This window comes from Festucalex cinctus, chromosome 1 (genome assembly GCF_051991245.1).
Source record: "Festucalex cinctus isolate MCC-2025b chromosome 1, RoL_Fcin_1.0, whole genome shotgun sequence".
Lineage (NCBI taxonomy): Eukaryota > Metazoa > Chordata > Actinopteri > Syngnathiformes > Syngnathidae > Festucalex > Festucalex cinctus.
The window spans coordinates 34,330,515-34,357,935 of record NC_135411.1 but is presented as its reverse complement, the minus strand read 5'-3'; the positions used below and the strand labels follow the sequence as shown (position 1 = coordinate 34,357,935).

Sequence of the window (27,421 nt, the reverse complement as noted above, 5' to 3'; positions counted from 1 at the left end):
TAAGGTACCGATGTGGGGTGTGGGGCAAAAAAGTCAAGATGCATATTTGCCAGCCTCTGAGGCAGAAGAAGATAGCATGAAGCCAAGAGTTTTCCACCCATGGTGGCAAATCTGTCCCTCAAAGATGACTGGGAAATGCCATTTCACACAGTCAGACCTGCTCTGTGGCGTCATACACGAAAGATGGTGAAAGATAGGGTGAGCTCACCAAAGGATTGCTTTGCCTTTTTTTTTGGACATTTATTCCAAAGTAAGGAAGAAATTAAGGAGATGCACTATTGACTATTAACTGTGCTTAACTTAATTTTAGACTAGTCTGATGTTATATTTGTAAGTAAGAATGGTAAAATCAGATTTTTTTTCAATTGCCGACAATAATCTTATTGACATAAACAGGGATGAAAACCCGCTGTGATCACCATGAACGAATCTGACAAACTGAAGTCGTCGCTACAGAGCAGAGTCACACTACCCCCCTGTGGACGGGAGGGTAAGTCCCCTTTTTTTGTCCTAAAAGTCCTTTTTTTTTTCTTGCACGCATCCTAGTGAATCTTTTCCCTGATCAGCATCCAAGAAGTGACCTGCGGTAGCGAGGAGGTGAGTGACGGTTGGAGGGATTTCGGTGGCGCGGGATGAGGCAGGAGGGGATTGGGCTTGCTGATGGGGTTTACTCCCGAGCACCAAGCTGTCATTGCGTATAATCTGCAAATTTCCTCAGATGACGCAAAGACTGTGACTTTGCATCTCCCGTCATCGCCACATCCGTCCTCTTCATCTCCCGATGCCTCGTTCTTGTCGGACGGGAGATAGCGAAGATCAGCAGGTAAGCTTCCGGACTCCACTTCCGCTTCACCCGTCATCGTCCTTCTCATAATAACTTGAACCGGTTCCTGCTTTTGTTTCTCTTTTCATTTTATCCATAATTGAGGTTCAGTCTTTGAATGTCAGTTGCTGTTTTTATTGTTTGTTTTCAATTTGAAGTGGTTTACATTGTTAGAAAGTTTACCAGTAGTTAACATGGTAGAAATTTGGCATTTACACAGAGGGTATCAGTAGAAAAGATGTTTCCCAATGTTTGATTGGGTAGAAGGTGAAGTTTGAGTGGTTTACCAAGTATAAGGTGAAGTTTACTCGTAGTTGACATGGTAAAAATTGTAGTTTACTAGTCATTTACCCGGTAAACGGTGGACAAATGGCTTACCAGACAAATGTGACATTTACTTGTGCTTTGCCGTAGCAGAAAGTTTACTTGTATTTTACCCGGTAGATGTGAAGTTTAGTCTGTATTAGATTACATAACCTGACTAGTTGTTAACCTGCAAAGGTGACATTTACTAGTAACTACTTACTAGTTATGTTTAGTTGTTGTGTAACAGGTAGAAGTTGAAGTTAAGCAAGTAGAAGGTGAAGTTTACAAGTAGATTAACAATTGACCAAGGTTACCGGGTAGAATGTGAAGCTTAGAAACATTTTACCCTGACAAATATGACATTTATAAGTTGTATAGAGTGTAAAGTTTTTTAGTTGTCCACCTGGTAGAAGTTTCCTAGTACTGAAATTTACCTGAAAAACAGTAGTTGAAGTTTACCTCTGTTTTATGTGGGTAGAAGATGAAGCTTGTGGATTGGTTTACAAGGTAGCAAACAAAGTTTTCTAGTTGTTTACCTGATAGATGATAACATTTACTAGTAGTTAGTCCGTGAGGTGATAAAGTTCACAAGTAGTTAAGCCAGTAGTACTTTACTCGTACAAGGTGAAGTTAAGATGGTAAAAGCTAAAGTTTACTTATAGTTTAGTTTATCTCAAGGTGGAGTATGAGTAGTTTACTCGTAATTTACCAGGAAAAAACAGCAAATTTAACTGGTAATTTACACTGTTATGGGTGAAGTTGACAATGCCTGCAATCTGCCGTCATTGCAAATTTCCCAATTGTGGGACTAATAAAGGCTGTCTCATTTGGTCACAATCAGGATTGAGGCGTTGCCAAGGCACCTGGTGGCCAAATGAGGAAGGGGGATTTCTTGTGAGCTGCGTGAAATGAGGTCCCGATGACTTCTGTGTGTGCATGCATGCGTGCATGAGAGGCCAGTCAAAATAAAATGAAGAAAAGCGAAGAGAGGGTTTATAAATAGCCGATCTTTGCCAGGGTGACGAGAGCAGATGTGATTGACGGACTGTGCTTAAGGAGTTCAAACAACAGATTAATACATGCAGATTATCATCCCGAGAGGGGAGTGGAAGGGCTACACAAACGCTCATACACACACTTGTATCGAAGGGGTGTCACGATACTCAAGATGCCAACATTTTGCTTATTTGCTTATTTTTTCCCAATATTCTAGTCAAATAATGTGTTGACTGGTCTCCATAATGACCTCCCCAAAGGAACGTATGTCATAGTGTTTGTTAGCAGGAATGTGTGGAAACTACAATGGGAAATCCATAAATAGGAAAAGTAGGAAATGTTCCCTTCTCTTGAAAAAAAAAATATATTTATGGATATATGTTTAGTATGATGCTATTACATTTTTTGATCATTAAACAGCATTAAACAAAGAGCGACTCGCATTGACCCATGAGCATGTTTTGTACATTTGTTTATCCTAATAATGAGCACTGAACTCTGATCCTTGTGTACTACGTAATACAGAATGTTCCATTGGTTCTGACTCGGCGTCAGTCATACCTGTTACCATCGCTGCACTACTATGAATGATGATGTAGACTGGGGCAAAGCAGTGCTTAGTATTGTATCTTCCTTCAAGGGAGGAGGACGGAGGGTTGGCGGTGGGCTGGGGAGGATTGGATTATATGTCCATCCCTTTGCAAAGCTCACACCAAACAATCAACTGTTGCAAGTAATCCCCTGTGACACAAACAGACACCCGAACCCACCACACACATACACATCACTATTACTACTACTACTACTACTAATACTGTAGTCGAGTCCAATATGTATTTACACAATCCTCATTTGTTGTTCCATTCATGTCTGGAGCGGTCTCCTGACATGAACTTTTGACATTGTCACCCAGCTTTCACATAACAGATTTACATTGATTTGTATGACATCATCAGCCTGTCAAAATGCAAATGAGAATATATTTGGAAAAAATTGTGCTTCCGTATCGGATCAACCTTGCCAACGAAAACGTTAGAGCCTTGAAAAAGGTAAAAAGTAAAATAAAATAAAAAATCGGAGTCCATGTGATAAGCCAAGATGGTGACAGGCACTGGTTTGTTTAAAATGGCTTAACCGCTGATTGGGTTTTTGTCAATACAACAGGATGTATTGCTATTGAACATGCCAGTCAACTGAGTGGAGTTAGATGTTACAATTAGGAAGGTATAAGTTACCCAGTTGAAGCAAAGGATTATTTATAGAGATAGAGATTGTAATTTACTCATTTGAATCTGTAGTTAGTATTTTATCTGGTCTGATTCTAGCTTATTAGTGCTTCATTGGCAAACAGTGGAGTTTGCTAGTAGCCGACCGGTAGATTTTCATCTTTACTGGTAGTCGACCCAGTAGAATGTAAAGGTAACTACTAGGGGTGTTAAAAAAAAAAATCGATTCGGCAATATATCGCGATACTACAGCATGCAATTCTCGAATCGATTCAATAGGCAGCCGAATCGATCCATTTTTGATGGAAAAATATTCCACAAAACGTCTAACTTTCACACCTTAAGCATGGAAGAATGTTATATTAATGGAACATTAAGCCTTAATATTTTATTTCAATGCTGTTCTAACATGAAAAAGGTTACAACCTTTTTGTTAAATGCAGTGGCTCACCGACTGAAGTTACAGATCAATAATAATACATTTTCATACAAATCTTACAGTGTACATGTATAGGTTTACTGAATGGTATTTTCTAAATTGAGTAAAAAAAAATCGTAACAATCGACTTGTAAATTCATATTGGGATTAATCGGTATAGAATCGAATCGTGACCTATGAATCGTGATACGGATCGAATAGTCGGGTACGAGGCAATTCACACCTCTAGTAGCGTACTCGGTAGAAGATAAAGTTGAACTATATATTATATGCATTGTTAGTGACCTCCCCGATGTGAGAAAAGTGAAGGTATTAGTGGGTTACCTGGAAGCTTACTAGTATTTCAAATGGTAGAAGGAGAAATTTACTAGTAACTTACCTATCAGAATCAATCAATCAATCAATCTTTATTTACAACATGGCACTTACAAAATATGAAATCCAAAGTGCTTTACATGAATTAAAAACAACCCTACAACCCACCCACCCCCAACAATACGAGCCCACGAAGATAAAGACCAGCATAAAGGCCCAGAAGATATCATTGACTAGTAGACTACCCAGTTAGAAGCTGTAGGTACTACTGTCGTAGTTTAACACGGTAGAAGATAAAGTTTACTAGTTTAATGTTTGCATGTTTTAACTGTAGTATGCATCGTTAGGGGGCATCCAGCTCTGAGGCGAGCCGAGAAGAAGTTTGCTAACAGTTGACTGGGTTTACAATTACTTTACCTGGTAAAAGGGTAAGTTTACTCATTGTGTACTAGAAAATAAAGTTGACAATTTGTAACATGTATTGAGAGGCATCCCACTCTGAAACCAGGTTTACATGGAGCCTTGTATTTGCTTGGTTAATTTACTGGAAGTTTACCCACTACAAGGCCAAACCTGGTAGCATGCAAAATTATTTGTGGTTCACCTGGTAGAAGCTGAAGTTTACCAGTAGTCTACGCAGTAGAGGGTAAAGTTTACTATTTATAGCGTATAAATCACTGTATGGTTTGGGCTACATCCATAGCCAGGGATCGGCCCGCCAAGGTCCCCACCTTTGGCTGCCTCTCAGCTCACAAGACAACCTCCCACATTGAGTGGGAAATGTGGTTTTCTCTGCTCAAGTTGCTGCCCCCGCAACCCGATCTGGATATGTGGTAAAAAGATGGATGGATGGATGGGCAACTAGAGGTCTGCAGACACAAGTCAAGTGGAACCCAGGTTTCAAAGCAAACATGGCGAAGTGGCTTTTAGCTGTTATGCTGCAGGCAAATGGAATATTTTGCCAACAGAAGTGAAGTCAGCCCTAAGTATAAAATGGTTTTAAATCCAGGTTACAAAAAAAAATCAATCTTGCTATCAGGTATTTTAGTTTATTTATTTCCTTTGCTTTTATTTCCTTGTGTATGAAATGAACTATAAAGTTGGCTTCCCTTCCTCGCCTTAAAATGTGCATTACAAGTAGAATCCTGCTATGAGAAAGGTCATGTTTACCAGTGGTTTACTAGGTTGAAGCTAAACTTGGTTACTGTAGTAGTTTACCCGGTAGAAAGTAGACTGTTTGTATTATCCGTTGAAAGAGGCGTCCCACTCTGACGTCATCGGCGGCGAGAGCTCGATTACAGTAATCAAAGGCCGCTGTGGTTAGGGATTATCATGCCCTGTCATCGCCCGTTGTCATGGAAACTGTGATGATTAAGAAGTTGGGTCCTAAGTACAACGGCCTCCATGCCTGATTGGGATTGTGACGGTTGTCACGCATGGCCGTCCCGCTTGTCGCTGCTGTCGCCATTGTCACGCATGTGAAAATGTTTATGGAGAGGATTGTGATCTTGTGCAGAATTATTGAACTTTTGGGAAACTTTCCTAGATTTTTTTTTTGGAGACACTAAGTATAGTTGGTTTAATCATAGCTTACTAGGAAGAAAATAACGTTTACAAGTGGTTGACACAATAGCCAATAGAAGGTCAAGTCTACTTGCAGTTTACCTGGTAGAAAGTAAAGTTTACTAGAAATTTATCAGGTAGTATCTGGAGCTTCCTAATAAAGGATAACTTTTACTGGTTCCCAGTAGAAGGTAAAGGTGACTTGTAGTTTACCCAGTAGAAGCTATGAATTTACTTGCTATTTATGTGGTTGAAGATGTCATTCTTGGCAGTTAACCTGGTAGTAGGTGAAATTTACTCTTGGTTTACCCAATAGAAGTTATTTACTCTATAGTAGCTTATTTAGTTGAAGATGAAAGATTATTAGCAGAGGTGGTCAATAAATTTTGAGTGTCATTTGTCAATCGTCAACAGTCGGGACACCCTTCCGGCATTGTCACTTGTCATTATATTATAATATCTATATTATATTTAGATTATATATTTATATTAATATAGTATTGCAGGATGTATCAAATTGTAATCTTAAATCCATCATTCGTCAGTCCACAGTGAAATGGCCGTCCGTCAATGTTTCCGTCATTCGTTATTAAAATTAAGATCCGTTAGTACTTAACCTGGGGCGGCATGGTGGATGAGTGGTTAGCACGTCCATCTCTCAGTTCTGAGGTCGCAATATCGAGTCCGGGCTCCGGCCTTCCTGGGTGGAGTTTGCATGTTTTCCCCATGCCTGCGTGGCTCTTCTCCGGGTACTCTGGTCTCCTCCCACATTCCAAAGACATGCTTGGCAGGTTAATTGGGTGCTCTGAATTGTCCCTAGGTGTGCTTGTAAGTGTGGATGGTTGTTAGTCTTTGTGTGCCCTGTAATTGGCTGGCAAGCAGTTCAGGGTGTACCCCGCCTACTGCCCAAAGCCAGCTGAGATTGGCTCCAGCACCCCCCCTGTGACCCTTCTGAGGAATAAGCGGGTAAGAAAATGGATGGATGGATAGTACTTAACCTGGTTATTGATGATTACATTGGAGCACCTCATCCACACGAGCAATAAAGTCAAAGAGTGTGGCCAGACACAGTAGAAGAAACACTGATCTGAATATATGACTGGATAGCCGATAGGCCAAGACTTTTGATATTGCTTCTTCCAAGAAACATTTCTCGGCATGCGATCCTATACATTTACTGTATTGAAATTGGAGGACATTTGAGACAGTACTTAGTAGAAACAGCATGATTTATGATGTTTTAATTTGTTAAACAGAAACAAGAGGACTTCAGGCATTTTACAATTTGCCTTAAATACATGTATAAATTATATGATTAATTAGTGATGTTTACAGGAGGAAATTCGTAAAAAAAAAATATTCAAGAATTATAACTGTAATTCAACAAAGATGACTCAGCCAAATCTACTACTGGGGTCTCAGGGACTGTGTGATAAAAGAAAAAGGGGGTCTTCAAAGCAGCATATACAATCCACTGTTTATACATAGTGACCACCCGGCTCCATACTAAGAGCATCTACGAGCCATCTATGTCTAATCTGTACGTGTACGTACAGTCTATACAGACCCGTCACCAGAAAGAAATTGTAGGGGGGGCATTACCTTTTTTTGGGGGGGGGCACACTTTATCAACCTAAATCTAATGTTCATCAGGTTGAACAGCGGCATTGTGACAACTGCAAAAGTGTTCAGAAATATTTTCTGTCACTTAAAAGCGGCAGTTCGTTCTGAAACCTAAAAGACAAACTGAAAAAAAAATGTGTAGTTCATTTTGCATTTATTCAACTCACAAGTTCATTTGAAACAAATCCACTCTTCACTTCTGTAAACAACGATGTCCGAATGAATGACTCTGTGACCCAGCCGCTTCTATCTGGAATTGGCTAGCAGTTGCCTTCATTTGCGTGTTGGATTAGGGCTGTACGATATGGACACAATTTCCTTTCATTTTTGACAGACATCTCTATTCTTTGATCTTTGACTCAGCATGAGACTTCACATCATTTTACTTTTTTTATGGTGCCTTCTGTATTTTGTGTTATTTTATTTCTATACTTTTTTTTTTTTGTATTTTATTTGCATCTATACTTATCTACTTATATTTACTCTAATTAATTTTATTTTGTGTTATTTTATTTCTATACTTGTACAGATTATTATTTTTTTTAGTATTTTATTTGCGTGTATACTTATCTACTTATATTTACTCTAATTTTATTTTGTGTTATTTTGTTTCACTTGTGTCTACTAAAAGACTAATTTCTATTCCATGCACAGCACTTTGTATGCAGCAATGGCTGTTTTAAAGCGATTTAGAAATAAGGTTGAGTTATGTCAATGATATACAGAAACAACATATGGGTTCAGTGAAAAACTAAGCAGAATATCAATCCAAAAGGATGTGTAAAGTGCTGTGTTTTTTTTAATTAGAACTTAGTGACAGTCATCAACATGAACAAGCTTGGCAATAAAAAAAGAGAATTCAACTCACATTGTACTGCAACTGCTTTAGTGATAAATAATTTTATGCTCCTTAGTTGTTGTTGTGTATGTGTGACTGCTTGGGTCTGTTAACAGCATACTGTGTATTGCTACAATTCATCCGTGCTGTGGGGCTTGACTAATTCAAATAAAAGTTTGACACTCACTTGTAAACGTAACCAGTGGACTCAGGATTCCCATTGATGTCAACTGTGTCATCCTGGATCAAGGTTTGGCATTTGGTGGCTTCCATTAAAGCGGCACGACGTGCTCACTGCTCAGTCTTTGTCCCAGCGCCAGCCGGCAAATGCGCACTATCTACCCGGAAGTAGATTTGGCTAAGGCACGTCTGCAGAGCGCGCGTCTCGCCCCCACCCCACCCCATCCCTCCTGATCCTGATTGGCTCGCTTAGTTGTCAATCACAGCCAAACTTGAAAGGAGGTATGTGGTTGGCTGGCACGCCATGCTTTACTTAAAACAGAAGGCGCAAGTTTACGTGACTGATAGGACGAATAGTTGGTGAGTCATCTTGCTAGGGCGGGCACGGCTGACTGACAGGGTGGGCACGGACCCCCAAGGCCCGCCCATGGCGACGGGTCCGAGTCTATACCAGGGGTGTCAAACATACGACCCATGGGCCGGATCAGGCCCGCAAAGGGGTTTAATCCGGCCCTCGAGGTGATTTTGTAAAGTAAAAAACTAAATAAAAAAATTTTCATGTTGGATTAATTAATCAACCGGCCACAATCAAAATACCTGTATATAAAATTTGTCATTTCACAAGCAGTCCTCAGTTGAGCAATGCAACTTGTACGGGGAATCGTCCTGGATGTCATTTTACACACAAATTAAAGTATGTTTTTTTATTATTATTATTCTTAATATTGTTATTATTATTTTAAATCATAGACCGATAAACGTGTTAAATATGAAAAAAATGGAATTACTAGTAAGGATTAGCGTCCTTTTCACGTCATTAACTGTGCCGCATAATGCATTCAAGGAACAATATATATGCAAAACAGGATTTAACACGTCCGGAACGTATAGCGGCAAAGTGTTGCCTTGTTCCATTTGCATTTGTGTTATTTTTCGCAACAATATGATTACAGTTGAGCTCCATAATTTAGGGCTGGTCCAAGAAAATCTGCGTATAAATGACGGCAATCGTTTTTAAGTTATATACCGTTATTTTACCGATGCGGCCCACTTGGTAATATATTTTCCTCCATGCGGCCCCTGAGCTAACATGAGTTTGACACCCCTGGTCTATACAGTAGTCTACAGGCCAAATGTTTGGACACACGTTCTCATTCAATACATTTGCTTTATTTTCGTGACTATGTACATTGTAGATTCTCACTGAAGGCATCAAAACTTTGTATGAACTGATGTGGAGTTATGTACTTAACAAAAAAGGAGAAAATAATAAAATGACTACCGTAATTGCTGGACTTTTAGGCACACCTGATTATAAGCCACACCCAGTACATTTCTACAGGAAAAGGCATTTTGTACATACATAAGCCGCACCTGACTATAAGCCACATGTGCACACATTGAAACATGAGATATTTACAAAGAAAGATGGTTACACAGAAAGACTTTTCAAAGTTTTAATAATATATCTTAGTTTTCTTTCCATTCAGTGCCTGTGACGCGGCAGTAACGCAGCAGCAATACGGTAGTAACTAACAGGGCTGGTAAAAAATAACATACCACTAAAAGTCACTGAGACTAAGACTTCTTGCATTTTCCATGATGAGGGTCTGTTCATGCTCATTTTATTCATGCACAAAGCGCCAAGTTACATTAAACATGCGTCTTCCTCGAAACATATAATTCCACCTGTCTCACTCTTACCTTTTCTGTCTCAATCGCCCCTCGCGGCCGTCAGAAAAAATAAATATATTTGTTGCATCACTGTATAAGCCGCAGGGTTGAAAGCGTGTGAAAAAAGTTGCGGTTTATAGTCCGGCAATTACGGTACATAAACAAATAGCAAGCCTATAAAATTTTCTCTGATTACTTTTTTGCACATTCTTGGCATTCTCTCAATGAACTTCACTGAAAGGGTTTTCCAAAGTCTTTAAGGAGTTCCCAAACGTATGCAAAGGAAGGCTAATTTGAAGAATCGTTAATATAAAACATGATTTCAGTTATGTCACCTTTTTAAAAAAAAAAATTTTGTTAAGTACATAACTCCACATCAGTTCATTCATAATTTTGATGCAGTAACCAGTCGGAAGAACAAAGCAAATTCATCCAAACTTTTGGCCCGCATATCCCAATTGTAGCAAATTTACTTAGTTGCATGGCAATTATATTTTTTCCAATTTGCTCCTAAAAGTCATTTTGCATAGAGTACACAATAAAATGAAAATCGATAAATAAAATAAAATAAATAATCCAGTGGCCAAAAAAAAGTCCCAAAATATGTGGTTGTACAACTACCTTTTAAGGAATACCGTTTAAATAATTAAATTCAATACAATAGTGTTGTCATTTACTAATATCTACCATGTTAAGAATTCCTTAAGCTGTTTAGTGTGTGATGTTTAATTATATCTTGTTTTGAAATACATGCTTTTACTTTGGAAGGTTGTGCTGTATTTCCGTTTCCTGTTTCACATTCTCCGTTTGTTATCCGTCTCATAGCAGAGCATGTACAAAGATATTCTGTACTTCAGAGCTAATTCGATTGTTGAGTACAACTGAAGACTTGTGTGCTCTCTTACCGGAGCCCCCTGTGGCAGTCAATAAATGCAAAATAACCACTTCAGCCTTTAGTTCCTGATGAAAAACGGCCACAAGAGCGGCAGCCGATACCAGGATCGATATGCATAGCGAGTACCGATACCGTAAAATATGGCCTGGTATCGGTACTCGCCCATCCCTGATTTTACCTATGACAAAGTGATCAGAGCAGATTCGGATCGGAAACCCATGGTAGATTTGATGTGTTGATCGATGCCAGCCAAAATTGCCTTCGTTGTTGACATGCGAGCAGCTCCAGACATCAAGAGAGTGACAAGTTTGAGGTTTAAGGTAAAGTTTAACAGATGAAGTTAAAATATATGACCACCATATAAGATTTTTATCGTTTTGAAATCTCACGCCCACTTCAAAAAATTCTGAACCCGGGGCAAAACTTCTTTGTTTTTTCATCCTGGTCTTCCAGCATCCTGTAGTCTACGTCATTGTCCAGGTGTGTTAGCTCGACTTTGACCACTCGGATTTGGTCCGATCTGCCAGACTAAGGTGTTTACATCTTAAAAGTTCACTTCCAGTCGGGCCGACTTAATAATGCCACGTAAGTGTACTGAGTGACAGTACAAGTTCTGGTTCTTACGTCCTCACTCCGCTATGATCTCGTTTCGTGTTTCATTGTCCCGAAGCTCTCTCGGCAAACGTCTCTTATAGGGGATTTCCCGGCGGCCCACCTGGCAGCTGAGCACAACCACCTGTGTGATCTCGGCGCTGACATCCAGGATTTAGTGGAAGCTGCCCGGTCAGGCGGCGCTCTGAACCCTCTGACCGCCGTGGCTCCTGTTTTGAACTAGCCGTGCTAAGCCGTAACGTGATGCAACGAGCCCAGAGCTGTGCCGGGCCAGACCTCGTTCTCCTGTTACTCTCATCCTCTGATCAGCATCTGTTTCCCGCGGTCCCGTAAAGTGTAATTAAGTAGTTTTCAGGCAAAGAAATAGTGGTCGGCTGGAGGCTTGCAGGGTCGCTCGCAAGCCGGTGAGGCTTCACCTTGAAACCTCTCTGACATTTCCTGGAGCGGCAAATAATTTGCCTGCTGGGGAAACTTAAAGATTTGCTAAACAGGTTGACGTCTTCCAACATGACCTTGTAGTTTAATCGTTCAACCTCCACCCTCCAGATTGTCTCGATTCTCCTTTTGTTCTCCAACATTAGGGGAGCAAGATTTCAGTTGGAACAGTGAGGAAGGTTTTTGTTTTTTAGATTGAAAACATTTGTGTTGTACATCAAAAGATGGCTATCAAACAAGCGATCAACAGTTTAACTTTAATCTAAAGGTGTTTACATGTGGATCGGATACACAATATACAAGATAGTAGCTGATGTTGGAACCCACCCAAAAGTATTGCAACGGGTGTGTCCAACGACTGTGAAAACATTTTGTTCCTATCGGTCAGAACCCTCACATCTAAAAAAAACAAAACAAAAACAAAACAAAAAACAGGAAATCAAAACACCATCTGCGTGAGTTACCAGTCACCATATCGATCAAGTTGTTCTTATACTTAATATTGCTAGCATATGCTTTTGGGCAAGAACATCAACACAACACCATCCCAAAGTTGTGTTCAAATTCTAATTTAATATGCTAAATAAATTGATGATTGAGTGCACTGTCAGCCGTCCATATCAAATTCTGCGCTCATGTTGAACCCCGCCCAGATGCAAACAATAATGAGATCAGCTGACTAGGTGGTTTAATTGACAAAAATGAATCTGCACTCACTTACCTTTCTATACAACTCAGCCATGCGCACTCATTATTGTTTAAAAAAATGAAAAAGAAAATTGGGCTTTCAATCTTGAGGCAACATAATGCCGCACGTCTTCCGTGGCGTGAGGGAAGGGGCCAAGTTTGCAACACTTTTGAACAGTTGAACATTAAAGAGAGTTCATAGATTTGTGCACAAACTATTATGTCTAAAAATACCAGTTGGCGTGCACTGTTTGTTAACTGGGCAGCACGAAGCCGAATATTTTCACCACTGTACCCAGATTTCCCACACCGTTTTGTTTGGAAAAATACGAAAACAGACTGCAGGTACGATCAAATCTGATCTTTCTCCCGTGCTAACTTTTTATAACCCCGCTGTCCGGGAAACAATATCACAGAGAAGAATGACATAAGGATTGAAAAGAGGATTTGTGAAGACTACAACAGAGGAGCCCTGCCCCCATCACTGCTGTCCTGGCCGCACATTTGATGGGACGATTACATCCCCGCTGCCCAACCTGGCCGGGATATTCCCCATCTCCAGACATCGCGTCGAGGGGGGTCGGAGGATGAGCGCTTGAGGTCGACAGGTAACGCTGCGTTCGTGATTGTCTGTTGGATTATAATCTGTTGGGGAAGCGGGACTGTCGGCGCTCTGACGTAGACTTGGCTGGCGGCGCCGCTCTCCAGATGTGTTTACATGAGTTGGTGGGAGTCTGAAATACAGACAGGGGACGCGCTCACAATCGGAGCTTTTGTTGCGTTGGAGGCCGTGAGAATGTCGGGAGGGAAATATGTTCTTTAACAATCCTGCGTTGAACCACAGGAATTAAAGTAAGACAGGCAATAACAAAAATGCTTGCAGATGACAAATTCAATTGTGTATGATGTCGTTCTGTAGGCGCGGGAATCCCACAATGAACACACACACACGTTTGTTTTTGTCATTATGGGGACATCTCATTGACATAATACCTTTCCCTAACCTCAACCATCAAAAATGATCGCCGACCCCTATTCCTTACCCTAACCTTAACCATAACCCAATTCAAATCTAAACTCTAAAACCAAGTCTTGACCCTCAGAAAGAGGTCTGAACTTGTGAGGACCACCAAAATGTCCCCACAATTTCAAGTCTGTCCCCACAAATGTAATTTAACCGGGAAAAACATGCGTGTATGGGGCCCACAATGTAGCAAAGACAAAGGCACACACGCACACACACAACACAAGATTCCAATATGTTGCTGCCAATGGCAAAATAATTTTAAAAAAAACACACACACAGTATCAAAATTCTCAGGAAAACTTGCTTAAACCGTCATTTTGCGTACGTAGCATACATAGGAATTGAAATTAATGCTAATGTATGAGTTTCCAGTTTTTATACTTTCCCAATAATTGTATTTTTAGCTGGAGATTCAGAAGTGACTCACCACTAATAACATATTCGTTTGATGTGCTTTAAACATTCCACAATTGGTGTATTAAAGCAAAGTAGCAGCCACCGCCTCCATTCTGTTAGGGGTATCACAGAATACCACAAGATGCAATATTTCATCAGAATATTTTACAACCAACAAAGATTATGTGATCACCGATACAATCTGAAGGATGTACGATATGTGGTAATTCTAATGGAAAACATGGAGAAGCTGTCTTTTTGTAACCTGGCAATAGCCAGATAGATATTGCGCTTCAGTTTGTGAACTCACAAATACCCCAAGAATTCATCTTGCGAGAGCAAGGTTAGTCTTTTTGCACTTAAAGTACACCGTGCAATTAAAATAAATGAAGACAAACGTACATGTTTCCTTTACTGTATTATGACAAGTAGTGATGTACGATAATATCGGTGGCCGATAATTATCAGCACTTATCGACCAACTTGACGTCAAACAGATAAAACAGATAATAGAGAAACCTGCCGATAATTATCGGCAATTTGATTTCATACAGATAAACTAGATAATAAAGAAATCCAGCAATAATTACAGACATGCCACGTTGGTCCATCTGTTGTGGCTGTGGCTCATATCAATAAAATTCAGCTTCATGGTACTTTACGTACATTGAAACATTGTGCAAAGTTTCGACAATGTTTCAATGTATTTGTTAGATTTATAGTAGGACTCGAAAGTACATTTGTATTCAAGTTAATTTTGCAAACAATTATCGGCTTACTTATCGGTTATCGACATCGGCACTTCTAAATGATTGGTTTATCGGTATCGGTTGAAAATAGCATTATCGTGCATCCCTAATGACAAGTTCATTTTGCCAATTAACTTTTTTTTCTGGCAAAATCAAGGAGTGAGATTCAGCAAAAAGTCTGGTATTTGCATCTAAAATGTAAGTCTCCAAAGTATTTATTTATAAAACAAAGTAACAATGACCGGCTTTACTCTATTGGATTAGAGTACCACATATAATATTGGGATATTTTGTTATTGCTGAGGTGACATAGACGATGTGGTAATTGATGTATAGGGTGATACTGATTATATTAGGATTCTAAGAAAACCCTCATAGAAAACTGTTTTTGGTATATGTAGCACATGTAACAATTGAAATAACCAAACACAAATGCAAGTGTAGTGAAAAGTAGAATTCTCTAGTAAGCAGGTTCTTTTTTTTTTTTTTTTTTTATACAAAAAATGATTCAGTGTTCTTGATTGGGGCTCATTTGGGCAAATTCTCTAGAAGGACTACATTAACGTAGAAATTTGCCTGCAAAATGGCCGATATCTTGCTCAGTTTCTGTCGAGGCAAATTTGCCTTACTTTCCCAGGGCACTACTCTGTGAACTTGCACAAAATGGCTGACCTCCTGTTTAGTTTCAGGCATTTTTGAGTCTTTTTTTTAAATTTTATTTTTATTTTTTTATTTTTTTATTTTTATTTTTCCCCCCCCCCAGATAAACACGTCCACACAGTTTCTTGTCCTTTGAAGAAACTGACATCAGGGACTTTTTTTTTTTTTTTTTTTTTTTTCCCCTAGCGCTTCTCACAACAAACCTACACTTAGACTTCATGTTATATAGCATAGTGCAGGAATGTCTTCTTCATATATTTATATATATATATATATATATATATATATATATATATATATATATATATATATATATATATATATATATATATATATAACTATAACTCCGGTTCGAGTCCAGGCTCCGGCCTTCCTGGGTGGAGTTTGCATGTTTTCCCCGTGGTGTGCTTTCACTGTTGCTCCATTTGTAAAACCACCCTGGGATATGTGTATTTTTACAGTCTGTTGCATCTGTGTTTTAGCATTGTGCTCCATGTCCCCGAAAGGGTCACAGTTTCAACAGGTGACTTATGGATGTCATCGCGGGGTGCCGCTAGCTTTCTATGTTAGCTTCTCTAAAGAGGGGACAGCCAAGAGTATAGGGCTTTGTTTTTCACGTTCTTCTTCAGGAAGTGGAGTAGCTGCTGTCCTAATCCAGGTGAGCTCATATTTTCCAGCTTCAGGCCCAGAAACTTGGAAGAACCTCTCCAAATAAATGTCGAATCTGATCTGTTTCTCAAGTCTGCTATTTGTTTCTTAGTTTTTGTGGTGGGTGTTGAGGACCAGATAGTTGTTTGTCACAATGGAGTTGCTTGAGTGGCTGTACAGCCATGCACGTATGCATACAGAGTGTACGATAGGGGACTTTGCAAATGGATACCTGCGGGTTGTCGGTGTTGAGGCTGGACGAAAATGTGGGCCTCTCGACTATTCTTGGTGGGCGGCTGCCGAGGAAGTCATTCAGTCTGCAGGCAAGTAGAATGTAGGAGGCAGGAATGTTGGCTTATCAGGACTGTATGGAGGAACTTGAAATACCGTATTGAGATTTGACGATGCAGATTATTGATTGATTGCTTCATTTAATTAATGATCAAAATTATTTTAGCTTTTAAAAACAATATTGACACCTTATGTTGGCGCACAATACTGTATCTATAATCGATTATGATGACATAAAGGATGGGGATCTTGGAGTAACTTGCAATATGATACTGCTATATTTTGTGACCAATACAGCAGTTTGTCAAGACATTTCACAATAAGAATTCAAATATCAAAAAATGAAACGATTGAAACCAAAATGTCCTGTAGAGTACCAGAAACTGGCAACCCTTTTAATGGATGCCACCCACTGATGCCAAGGTAAAGGCCGTATGTGGCTGTAATGTTTAGCTTTATCATTGCCACCATGTCCTCAGGCAGGATGACAAACCAGGCCACAGTCAACCAGTCCAACGCCAACAAGTCCAAAGCAGGAGATAAAAGTCGGCAGGATGACAGCACGGAGGTGGGCTACAAAGACGCCGCCCACTGCAGCCGCAACACCCACAACCTCCTCCTGGGTCTCACTGTCATGGGTATGTGTCAAGACAGGATGTCAAGTGTTTACCTTGCCAGTCGAAGCGAGGATTGATACACCTCATTGAGATGTTGGCAAACAAAGCCATAATCTGCCACAGAGCACTGGATATGTCACTTAGAAATAGACGGTGGACCAAAGTGTTGGGACTCAGTGTGTTCAATATGTGTTGGACTGCCATCATTCTCGGTCAGTGGAAGAAAGGTTGACGAATTAAAGCAATTGTAGCGCCATGAAAAATGATTGCGACGTGAATTATTTGTTTTTAAGTTTAATTTTTATTTAAAAAATTATTTAAAATGCATTAATTGAACTTTAGGAACAGTATTTTCTAATCTAATCAATATAACAAAGTGTAAAAATACATTTCAAGTGCATCAAATACATTTCAGAGACCACAAAATCTAATTTTTTTTAATTAAGGTTAAAATACATAATTTCACTTCAGTGACTTTTTACAAATAAATTATAATTCAATTAGTTACAAAAATTGAATTCAAAATGTAGTATTTTTTTCAATTATTTAGATTCAATTAAAAAAATTATTACATTATAAAGTAATAAGCTAAAAGGGTATTAATTTAACTTCAAGAGTGACATGTTTAAATAATTATTATAAAAGTATTTTATTAAATCCAAAGTAAATTAATGAAAAACTGTTTAAAGGATTTACATAAGTTCAGGGACAATTGATTTTTTTTTTTTTACATTATTTTAAAACAATGAAACATTTAATTAAAAGTTTTTATTTAACATTCTTCATTTATTCTTCTACTAACTAATTTGTTTTCATTTAATTTGAATTAAATTTAAATCAAATACTTTTGAGTTGAGTAAAGAATACATTAAAATGCTATTAAGGGACAACTATTTTATTGACTAAAAAAATGTTTGTTTGTTTCTATTTAAAGTACATTCAAAATGTATTAATTTACTTTCAGTGACAACTTATGGCTGTAGTCCAACCCTTTATTTATCCATTCATTGACTGACAGCTGTGTCTCAATGCTTTTCTCGATCCCAGTGTATGAAGTTGTAATAATGAATTGTTGTGATGGTGTGCCAGGTGTGGTGATGGGAGCGGTTCTGGGCATGCTGCTGCGCTACATGAAGGTGACGGACAGCTCGGTCCTAACCATGGTCTCCTTCCCTGGAGAGATCCTCATGAGGATGTTGAAAATGCTCATCCTGCCTCTCATCATCTCCAGCCTCATCACAGGTGATCCTTTGCTTGCCTTTCAGCTCACGTTGTATTCACCGTTCGGATCATGTGTCCCCCACTGGCTTAAACTAAGACTTTTTCTGTAAAGTATTTACATGCATTTTATTGTTCTTTAATTGTATTTTTCTTAAATAATATGTTACACAAAAAAATAAAAAATACAGGAAGCTACCTTGATATTAAATGGAATAGAACAAAATTACATGTCATGTGTACTACTTCATACTGTACATACTTCAAACATACTTTTTAAAGTGTTCCCCAGCACCTGTTCTCACTTGCTCACTGTCAAGAAATACATCACTGTGAGGAAATAATAATAAATTAAAAAAAGACTCGATCTGTTGCACTGTTCTCCAAATAAGAGGCAACGTGTGCTGCTTATTTGTCACTCCCAGTTGAAGTTGACTGTAAAATTAAGGCGTAAAAATAAATAGAATTGAACATTTTATATTCAAACACTAAAATGTTCAATCAAACCATTTAATATTAAACGTTTGCGAGCATATAGTGCTAAACGCCATAGATGAGCTAACAGAAATTAGCATACATGTTCCAGTGTTTCTAAAGCTTCTAAGAATTGTTACTTTAAATCACGTGCAGGGCGGCAACACATACAAACAGAGCATGCAACAATTCCTACAGGCATGTCATTAGCCTATATAGCCTAGTTGCCTAATAGGGTATATGCTACGGAAGAGGCGGGACTTCCGACTTCCGTGATTTTGCACCTGAGCTTTGATTCCGGTCTGGGTTTCGAACACGCAACCGAGGGGCACAAAGTCGGAAGCACAAGTATTGGAACGCAGTCCACACGTCGCAAATCGAACCGAAACCAAAGCTGATGTGCAAAAACAGTCCCGCCTCTTCCATGGCATATACCCCATAGCCTAGTCATATTTGAATTTTTTCCAGAAAACATGAAAAACACATGAAAATTTAATAACATTTGCACTTAACTCGATTAAAAAAAAAAAAAAAAAAGTAGAAAACCCCAATAAAATAATTTAACCAATAATGTATTTAAAAAAAAATCCTGAATGCTAATGTGATAACATTTTTACTGATAATGTAATAATACCATTTTGCATTATTAATAATAATGTAATGGTTTAGTAGTAAATAAATCAACTCTGCCCAATAACTCCAACACTGGCATCCATTTAAATCAGACAGTGTTAAAAATACACTTTGGGGGTTTAAATCAAACTGAAACATTTAACACCAATTTTTTAACATTCATATTTTTGCTGTGATTGTATATAACAGTCTTAGATTCTCAAAACACAAAGTGTAGAAGTTTGGACTGAAAAGGAACATATTACGTCAGTTTTTAGAAAAAAAAATGATCCACCTGAAAATGTAATAAATACCCAATAATATAATAATATATTACATTATTGGTTAAAATTTTATTACAACTGCGATTGGCTGGCAACCAGTCCAGGGTGTACCCCGCCTACTGCACAAAGCCAGCTGAGATAGGCTCCAGCACCCCCCACAACCCTTGTGAGGAGTAAGTCAAGAAAATGGATGGATGGACGGATGGATGGATGGATGGATGGATGGATGGATGTTATTACAATATGTTAGAATTTTTATTACATTATTGATGACATTATTACTTTATTAGGTTTTATTACATTTTTAAGTTAAGGGCAAACTGTATTACATTTTCAGGCTTTACTCCTTTTTCAGAAAAGGCGCTACAGAGCTCGATGCTGACCAGCGTGTTGTTGCACTTGAATTGCACTTGACTGTAAAGGATGTTACTGGATGATGTCATTCTCTCCCAGTATCGTGGCAACTAGTGCCGAGGAGGACTTAATCAATGTCAGATTTTTTATTTATTTATTTTTGCTTTAACTCATTCACTGCCTTTGACAAGTATACTTGTCAATTGTATTTTTTAGAGCGGTGCTAAATGGGGGCGAATCTGAGCATGCTCCACTGTAAATATCAAACTTGTAAACAACTTTACTGATGCCCAACCACCGGTAGATGACATCATTGCCCCATTTTATACGAAATAAACACAGTTTCAGAGTCCATGGGAGAAATGGCTGTATTTTGGTAAACCTACATTTTTATACTGTCAATTATAAAAGAACGGGACGGGGAAAAAAGTAGGGAGTCTATTCTGTCATTTGGTAGATTCGGTTTATATTTAATTATTGAATGTAATATCACGTGAGTATGGAAAATTTTAACATTTTCTAAAATGGCTGGCAGTGAATGAGTTTTAATTAAGTATCGGTGGCTAGTAGCAGCAGCCTCCACGAGTACCCGATACCTTAACCCTTAAGTCCATTATCAACCTGATATCTGTTATTGGTATTCATCCATCCCTAGTAAAAAAAAAAACAAAAAAACATAAAAATTGCTTTGAAATCAGCGATATTGTGGGCTTGGGGAACACTGTATTACCACAAATGCAATTTCAGAAATTAGGTGGAGGCGGAAACAAAACAACTTGTAATAAAGAAGTGGTGACTGTCCGCCCGTGTGATTCAGGACTGGCCGGTCTGGACGCTCGCTCCAGCGGCAGGATGGGCAGTCGAGCCATGGTGTACTACATGACCACCACCATCATTGCCGCCATCCTGGGCGTCATCCTGGTGCTCAGCATCCACCCCGGCAACCCTAAGCTCAGGGGGCGCTCCACCGTCTCCGGGCCCCCGAAGAACCAGGAAGTCAGCAGTCTGGATGCCTTCCTCGACCTCATTCGCAATCTCTTCCCGGAGAACTTGGTGCAGGCGTGCTTCCAGCAGGTCACTTGGCTGTCTCCTGCTTCTTTGTTCACGATCTGGTGATGTCAATTGTTGGAGCAGTCTATTAACTTGTGTCAAACTGTGTGACTAAAGGTGCAGACGGTGTTGAAACAGGCGGCGGTGGCGGCCGCAAACCAAACGGAGCCGGTTGTAGTCAACAGAAAGAGACTGGAATACAAATGGGGCATGAACGTTCTTGGTGAGAATACAACTAAACTACTACTACTACCACCAGTATCACTGCTGCTACTACTACTATAACAAGTTCTAGCACTCTTTCCATTTTCACCATCACTTCTATTACTACTATTATGTTTACGAACACTATAACTGCTACTGATACTGTTACTTCTATGGGCTCTTTGCACAAATCCACTACTTCCTGAACTCAACACCAGTCCTACATTTCCTGTCTTTCATGAGTGGACAAGCTGATTAATCCAGGTGTGCCTGATCTCAGCAACTACAACAACATTGGCCAGACACACCTGGATTAATCAGTTTGTCCACTCATGAAAGACAGGAAACAAAAACGTGGTATTCAGTTCAGGAAGTAGTCGAGCTGTGCAAAGAGCCCATTAATGCCGTCACTGCTATTAAAGTTACCACCACTATTACTATTACCACCAGTAACCACAACTACCAGTTCTACTTCCATCAGAGCTGTACAAAATTCAGAATTGAATTGAGAATGACCCCTAATTCTTGAATTTCAATTGAGTTAGCAAAAAGGAAACAATAGCAATTCAAATTTCAAATTGCAGGAAGTAGAATTGAAATTCCATGAAATTCAAAGAAATTTGTGATGCAAAATTAAAGTGCATTTAACAATGAAGATTTACAGTATATAAGCCTATTTACAAACATGAATTTCTAATCACTGTTAAGTGATTCGAATGAGTTGCTCGGAATTGAATTGAATTCAGGTCCACTTCCTGCAATTCGCATTCAAACTCAATTCAGTAGATGTTATAGTCAATTCAAATTTATCTGTTGAATTGAATTGAACTCTGAAATTCTTAATTTTACGCAGCCTTGCCTAGCACCACTACTTCCCACTGCCACCACCTCAACTTTACCGCCAACCTACCATTCCTTCAATGACTTTTACTATACAACTACCACCATTTTCTACCACCACCATCACTAACAACCAGTGCCAGTAGTACTTCCACTACCAGTACCATGATTACCAATACCACTAATACCTCAACTACTTCATCTGCTCTACTACGTAATGTATATCACTACTGCTACTACTACTACTATCACAGCATTTTAGTCTTGTGAGGAAGCATTGGCAAGCTGAAATCAAGGAGATTTCCATGCTAAACTGAGTCATGATTTTAAAAAGGCATTGATGATTATTATTATTATTATTATTGTTATAATTATTTGAAAAAATTCTAATAATAAGTCAAATCAAGACTTAAATTGATGTTATTGTGTGTTGATTCAGGCTTGATCGGTTTCTTCATCACCTTTGGCATCTGCATGGGAAGGATGGGCGAGCGCGGCAAAGTCATGTGCGACTTCTTCAACATCCTCAACGAGATTATCATGACCATGGTGTCCATGATCATGTGGTCAGTGTCTTGCTTTTCATTCCCGTTCTCTCTCTAGGGCCGAACTATTACTTGCATTTGCGATAGTTGGCCGCTGGTGTGTGCCGCCAAGTTCAACACATACTGTAACTTAAACGCCCTGCTCATTCTAAAGCGCCATATTAAAAAAAAATCCAGAAAATTCCAGTAGAGGTCTGACAGGCAGGGGAAGTTCTTTCTTGGAAGCTAACTTCAGAAGCATAAAAAAAAATCACAACTCGGCGAAATCTTTTTTGATTTTGACACAAATTGCTTTTTTAGAAATATCACACATGCAGTTGTGATACCAGAAACAATTGGAAACAAATGCTGACGCTAACTTTAGAGACACCAAATACTAACATAGCGTTTTGTTGGCGCAGTCATTAAAGCTACCATTAAATCCGTATATAGCCCTGAATAAGTGTCAACAAGTTTTAACTGTATTTTGGAAAAAGAAAAATAACTTTTGCAAAACGCCTCTGCTTTTGCTCACTTGGGTCAGCGTCTGCATTATTTTGACACGCTGGAGATAGCGCACATAGCGGCTGCTGACAGTGACGGAGAAGGCAAGGAAAGACACACTGGACGCACTGTGGGAACCCGCCATCAGCTGGGGGCGGGTGAGGAAGTGTGTCGGTGTGAAGGATGTAGACAGATGGGATCCTGGACTCTGTGGTATGCACACATGCGGGGGGAGTAGGAACAATGTTGACTTCTCCCGCGGGAGACGACGGGGAACATCTCCGCAATGTAACGACCCAGTAGAGGTGGCAAAAGTACTCACAATAAGTAGGCTTATTAGGCCTTTACTTGTGTAAAATAAAATAATGGATTGGTAAAAGTAGAACAACATCTTTTAAAAAAAAAGTACACCTTAAAATACTTTCTTTTTTTTTTTTTTTTCCGCAATCAATTACATGAGCTATAAAAAGTCAACACCCACTTGTTCAAATGTCAGGTTTTTGTCATGTAGAAAACGAGACAAGGCTATTGTTTTCAAACATTTTCTACCATGAATGTAACCTATTATTAGACACGCATAGGACCGCCCCCTCATTTGAATAACATTTCATTTGAATAACATTTCGACTTGGCAGTATGGCCCAAAAAGCCAAAATTAAAAATAAATAAATAATTGAGTAAATAAATCAATAAATAAATAAATTAGTAAATAAATGACTAAATAAATAAATAAATTATTAAAAGAAATACAAATAAAAACAGATGTAAAAAATCTAATTAAAAAATTAAATACAAATGTATTTATTTTAATATATTTTATAACCTCTAACCTGTACAACCTAAACAAAAAAAAGAAAACTATTTTCGAGAGGGGAAGTAAAAATAAACAACTGTTATAATGTGGTTGCACAAGTGTACACACCCTCTATAAATGGAGTGGCTGGTTTCAGAATGGACCAATCACATTCAGACATTTAGAGTTAACACATGACTGCCACGGTTTTAAGTGTGTCTGAGTAATCCCAACTAAAGTTAAGCTGTTCTAGAAGGCATTTCCTGCAATGACAACCACATTCTCCAATACACTTTTAGCCATTTATTGAATGGGAGAGTCGTTCAAACACAAAGAAACACATAAGAGGTGACTGCCAACTTCTGATGTCACTCATTCGGCTTTGCCCCTAAAGGCACTCATCCAAATATGTATTTTACAGTTCAGACAGTAATCGTACATTATGAATCAAATTTCTTTCTTTATGTGGTGTTTTGCTATGTTTTTATACATTACATTGCTATTGTTCTTTATTTTATTTTATTTATTTTTCGAGCCCTTCCAAAAAGTACAAAAATCCGAGAGAGAAAAAAATCATGAACCTCTGAAAAAGTTTATAATTGCCTTTAGATGCCACAAGAATGTGGCAAAGAACTCCATGAAGCTCCTCAACTCACTTCCTTAGCACCAAGCTGCCCAAAGGTGGTGATTAATGGAGGATATATCCCCAAATAAAACTTGTAAGTCAAAGTACCACTGTAATTGTGCATTGGTACTTTGCATCACTGATATCCAGCGGTGACACAGAAGCAACCGAATGAAGACGAGGAACATGGAAAGACGGAATGGAGTGGCTCAACCAGAGTGGGCGGTGAAGCATGTGCAGCTGGTCACCAGAGGAAGCATGCATGTTCGCATCACTCGTGCTGTGTAAACACATTAGCCAGCAGCTAAACACCGAGGCCAGTGTATACAGAAACGCGCAGTCTACGAGGAAGGCATCCATCAGTGTGCACGCGGCACGCTTCGTAAAAACAACCGCGACTGGACGCCGACGTCGGAACGCAGCTGACCTGTCGGGAGAGTCGCGGCTGCGGAGAAGAAGCAACTGGATGGGAATCTGAGATGTCAGTTGAAATGAAGATTGATGCGATGCCACGTTGAATACAAACATGTTTTTCTACTAGAATGGACAGCGAAGACCTCCGCCAAGTTCCACTTGAGACATGTTTGTGGCAGATGGCTTGCACAGCTCCATCTGCTGGATCTTGTGGGTCACTTGGAGCCAATGCAAGTGGACTGTAACCTTAACTCATTCACTCCCAGACATTTTCATTGAACCAACCCCCTTTCGCTCCTGGCTGTTTTACTTGATTTTGGCTGATATTGCAAGGCCCACAGAATATTGTGTTCTATTGCTATAAAAACATGGAACCTACCAAAAGAAAGATTAGAGTCACTTCTTTCATCAGGGAAAAAAACGTATGTGTGTATCTGTTTCCATTTTGCACCAATTAGCATTAGAATATAGCTAAATTGACTAATTATTCACAAACCTGAAAACACTGGGGGAAAGAGCTTGTTGCAACATGGCCCTGGTTGATCTCTTATACTCTGCTGCCACCTGCTAGTCGTTTTTCTAATAACTACCATTGCTTCAACAGTTCTCTGCAGTTTAGAGGCTGCATCAAACCCTTATATTTGCTCTAGCATAAAGAAAAACAACAACATAAAAACATACAAATATGCTTTTGGGACCATGGCAATATTTAATATAGAACGTATGTATATGTTTTTGGGAGCAAATTAGTTAAAATTCATTCTATTGGATTTGGTGGGTCACTGCACCACTTGGTCCCAATGTGAGCGGAATATTACGACAAAAAGGGGAAATTAATTACTTGCAAAAACCAGTAAACAAACAAATAAGCAACCTAGCTAGCTTGTTTGCTTTCTTACTTGTTTACCTAACTTTACTAAATTACTTCCCTAACTTGGCTACATTCACACTGCAGAGTGTGATGCCTAATTCTTATTTTTTGTTGAATCCGATCTGAAATTAAACTTACTGAACTTATTTACTTAGCAAGCTTACCATGGTTTGTCATATCACATGTAGCGCAGACCTCCGCCAAGGCCGATCACACAACTTGACTATGGACTGATGGCTGAGATTCTATTCTGAAGTAAAAATTGTCACATTTGCAGGTATTCCCCGGTGGGCATCGCCTCGCTGATCGCGGGCAAGATCGCAGCCATCGGGAACCTGGAGGTGGTCGCGCGGCAGCTGGGCATGTACATGGTGACCGTCATCGTGGGCCTGCTCATTCATGGCGGCCTCATCCTACCTGCCATCTTCTTCGGCATCACTCGCAAGAGCCCCTTCACCTTCTACTCGGGCATCTTCCAGGCATGGATCACCGCACTGGGCACAGCCAGTAGGTGAGAAGGATGTGATGAAATCATTTATATATGAGCTACAGTAAAAATCCGTGTATGCATGGATGTCATGTGTACCTAAAATTGTTTTATTGAGAAAATACAGTCATGGACTTAATTATTGGCACCCCTGGAAATGTACCACAAAGTACACCATTTCTCCCAGAAATTGCTGCAATTACAAATGTTTTGGGTATCAATGCGTTTATTTCCTTGATGTGCATTGGAAAAAGACAAAAAAGCTGGAGAAAAAAAGCCAAAATTGACACAATTTTACACAGAATGCAATAAAATGGACTGGACAAAATTGTTGGCATCCTTTTAGAACTGCGTGTAAATCAAGTGTCTTAGGACTTCAGAAACAAAACTGTTGAAAAATATACACAATCTCAAGGATACAAGACCATCTCCAGAGATCTTGAAGTTCTTTTGTTGACTGTGCGTACTCTAATCAAGCAGTTCATAACCTATGGAACTGTGGCTGATCTCCCAACGGAAAAGAAAAATTGACGAAAGGATGCAATGTAGTTTCGTTTGAATGGTGGATAAACAACATCAGTTAACTTCTACACATGTTCAAGCCATTTTGCAGACTCTCGTGTTGAAATGTCTTTTTTTTTTCACTCACTCACTCACTCACTCACTCACTCACTCACTCACTCACTCACTCACTCACTCACAGATGCTTACATGTGTGAATGAGTGAGTGAAAAAAAATAATAATCCGTGTGTGCTTTCAAATTGCCGCGGGAGCGACGTTACACAGCCGGCCCCGTTTGCGACACGCCACCCCCCGCTCTGCGATTGGCTGGAGGGGTGTAAACACTGTCTTTCCACAGAAACGTCCCGCTGTTTACAAAACAAAAACTCAAAATGGCAAAATACAGGCTGGGGGGGGTGGGGGTTTAGGACAAAATCACCACCAGAAATGAAGACAAGCCCTGATCTGTAAATTGAGAAGTAGTTTGTTTGTTTAAATCCGGTATTTAAAAAGTGCCTTTTCCAGAGGGAAGCCGGCAGACTGGGCCTTTAAGCCTATGAAAAAGGCGTTGTGCTCCGTGTTGACATTTGTTAAATTAACTTGGAGGTTTGCTCGTGCCCGAGAAGTCGCGCACGCCCCTGGCGGTGTGCACGTCGCTGGGGTCC

The 27,421-nt window shown here is 39.4% G+C and overlaps 1 protein-coding gene across 1 annotated transcript in view; it reads left to right on the top strand.

Annotated features, from left to right (window-relative positions):
• The window catches only part of slc1a9 (solute carrier family 1 member 9), a 48,927-nt gene that overhangs the window by 7,767 nt on the left and 13,739 nt on the right, over window positions 1-27,421 (top strand). Inside the window, exons 3-12 of the mRNA XM_077531621.1 lie at window positions 5-198; window positions 397-490; window positions 567-597; window positions 719-823; window positions 16,863-17,021; window positions 18,090-18,242; window positions 20,760-21,016; window positions 21,110-21,215; window positions 22,476-22,602; window positions 26,045-26,278. Of these exons, the coding sequence (XP_077387747.1) occupies window positions 16,868-17,021; window positions 18,090-18,242; window positions 20,760-21,016; window positions 21,110-21,215; window positions 22,476-22,602; window positions 26,045-26,278 (1,031 nt within the window). The 5' untranslated portion in view covers window positions 5-198; window positions 397-490; window positions 567-597; window positions 719-823; window positions 16,863-16,867. The remainder of the gene's footprint in view (window positions 1-4; window positions 199-396; window positions 491-566; window positions 598-718; window positions 824-16,862; window positions 17,022-18,089; window positions 18,243-20,759; window positions 21,017-21,109; window positions 21,216-22,475; window positions 22,603-26,044; window positions 26,279-27,421) is intronic.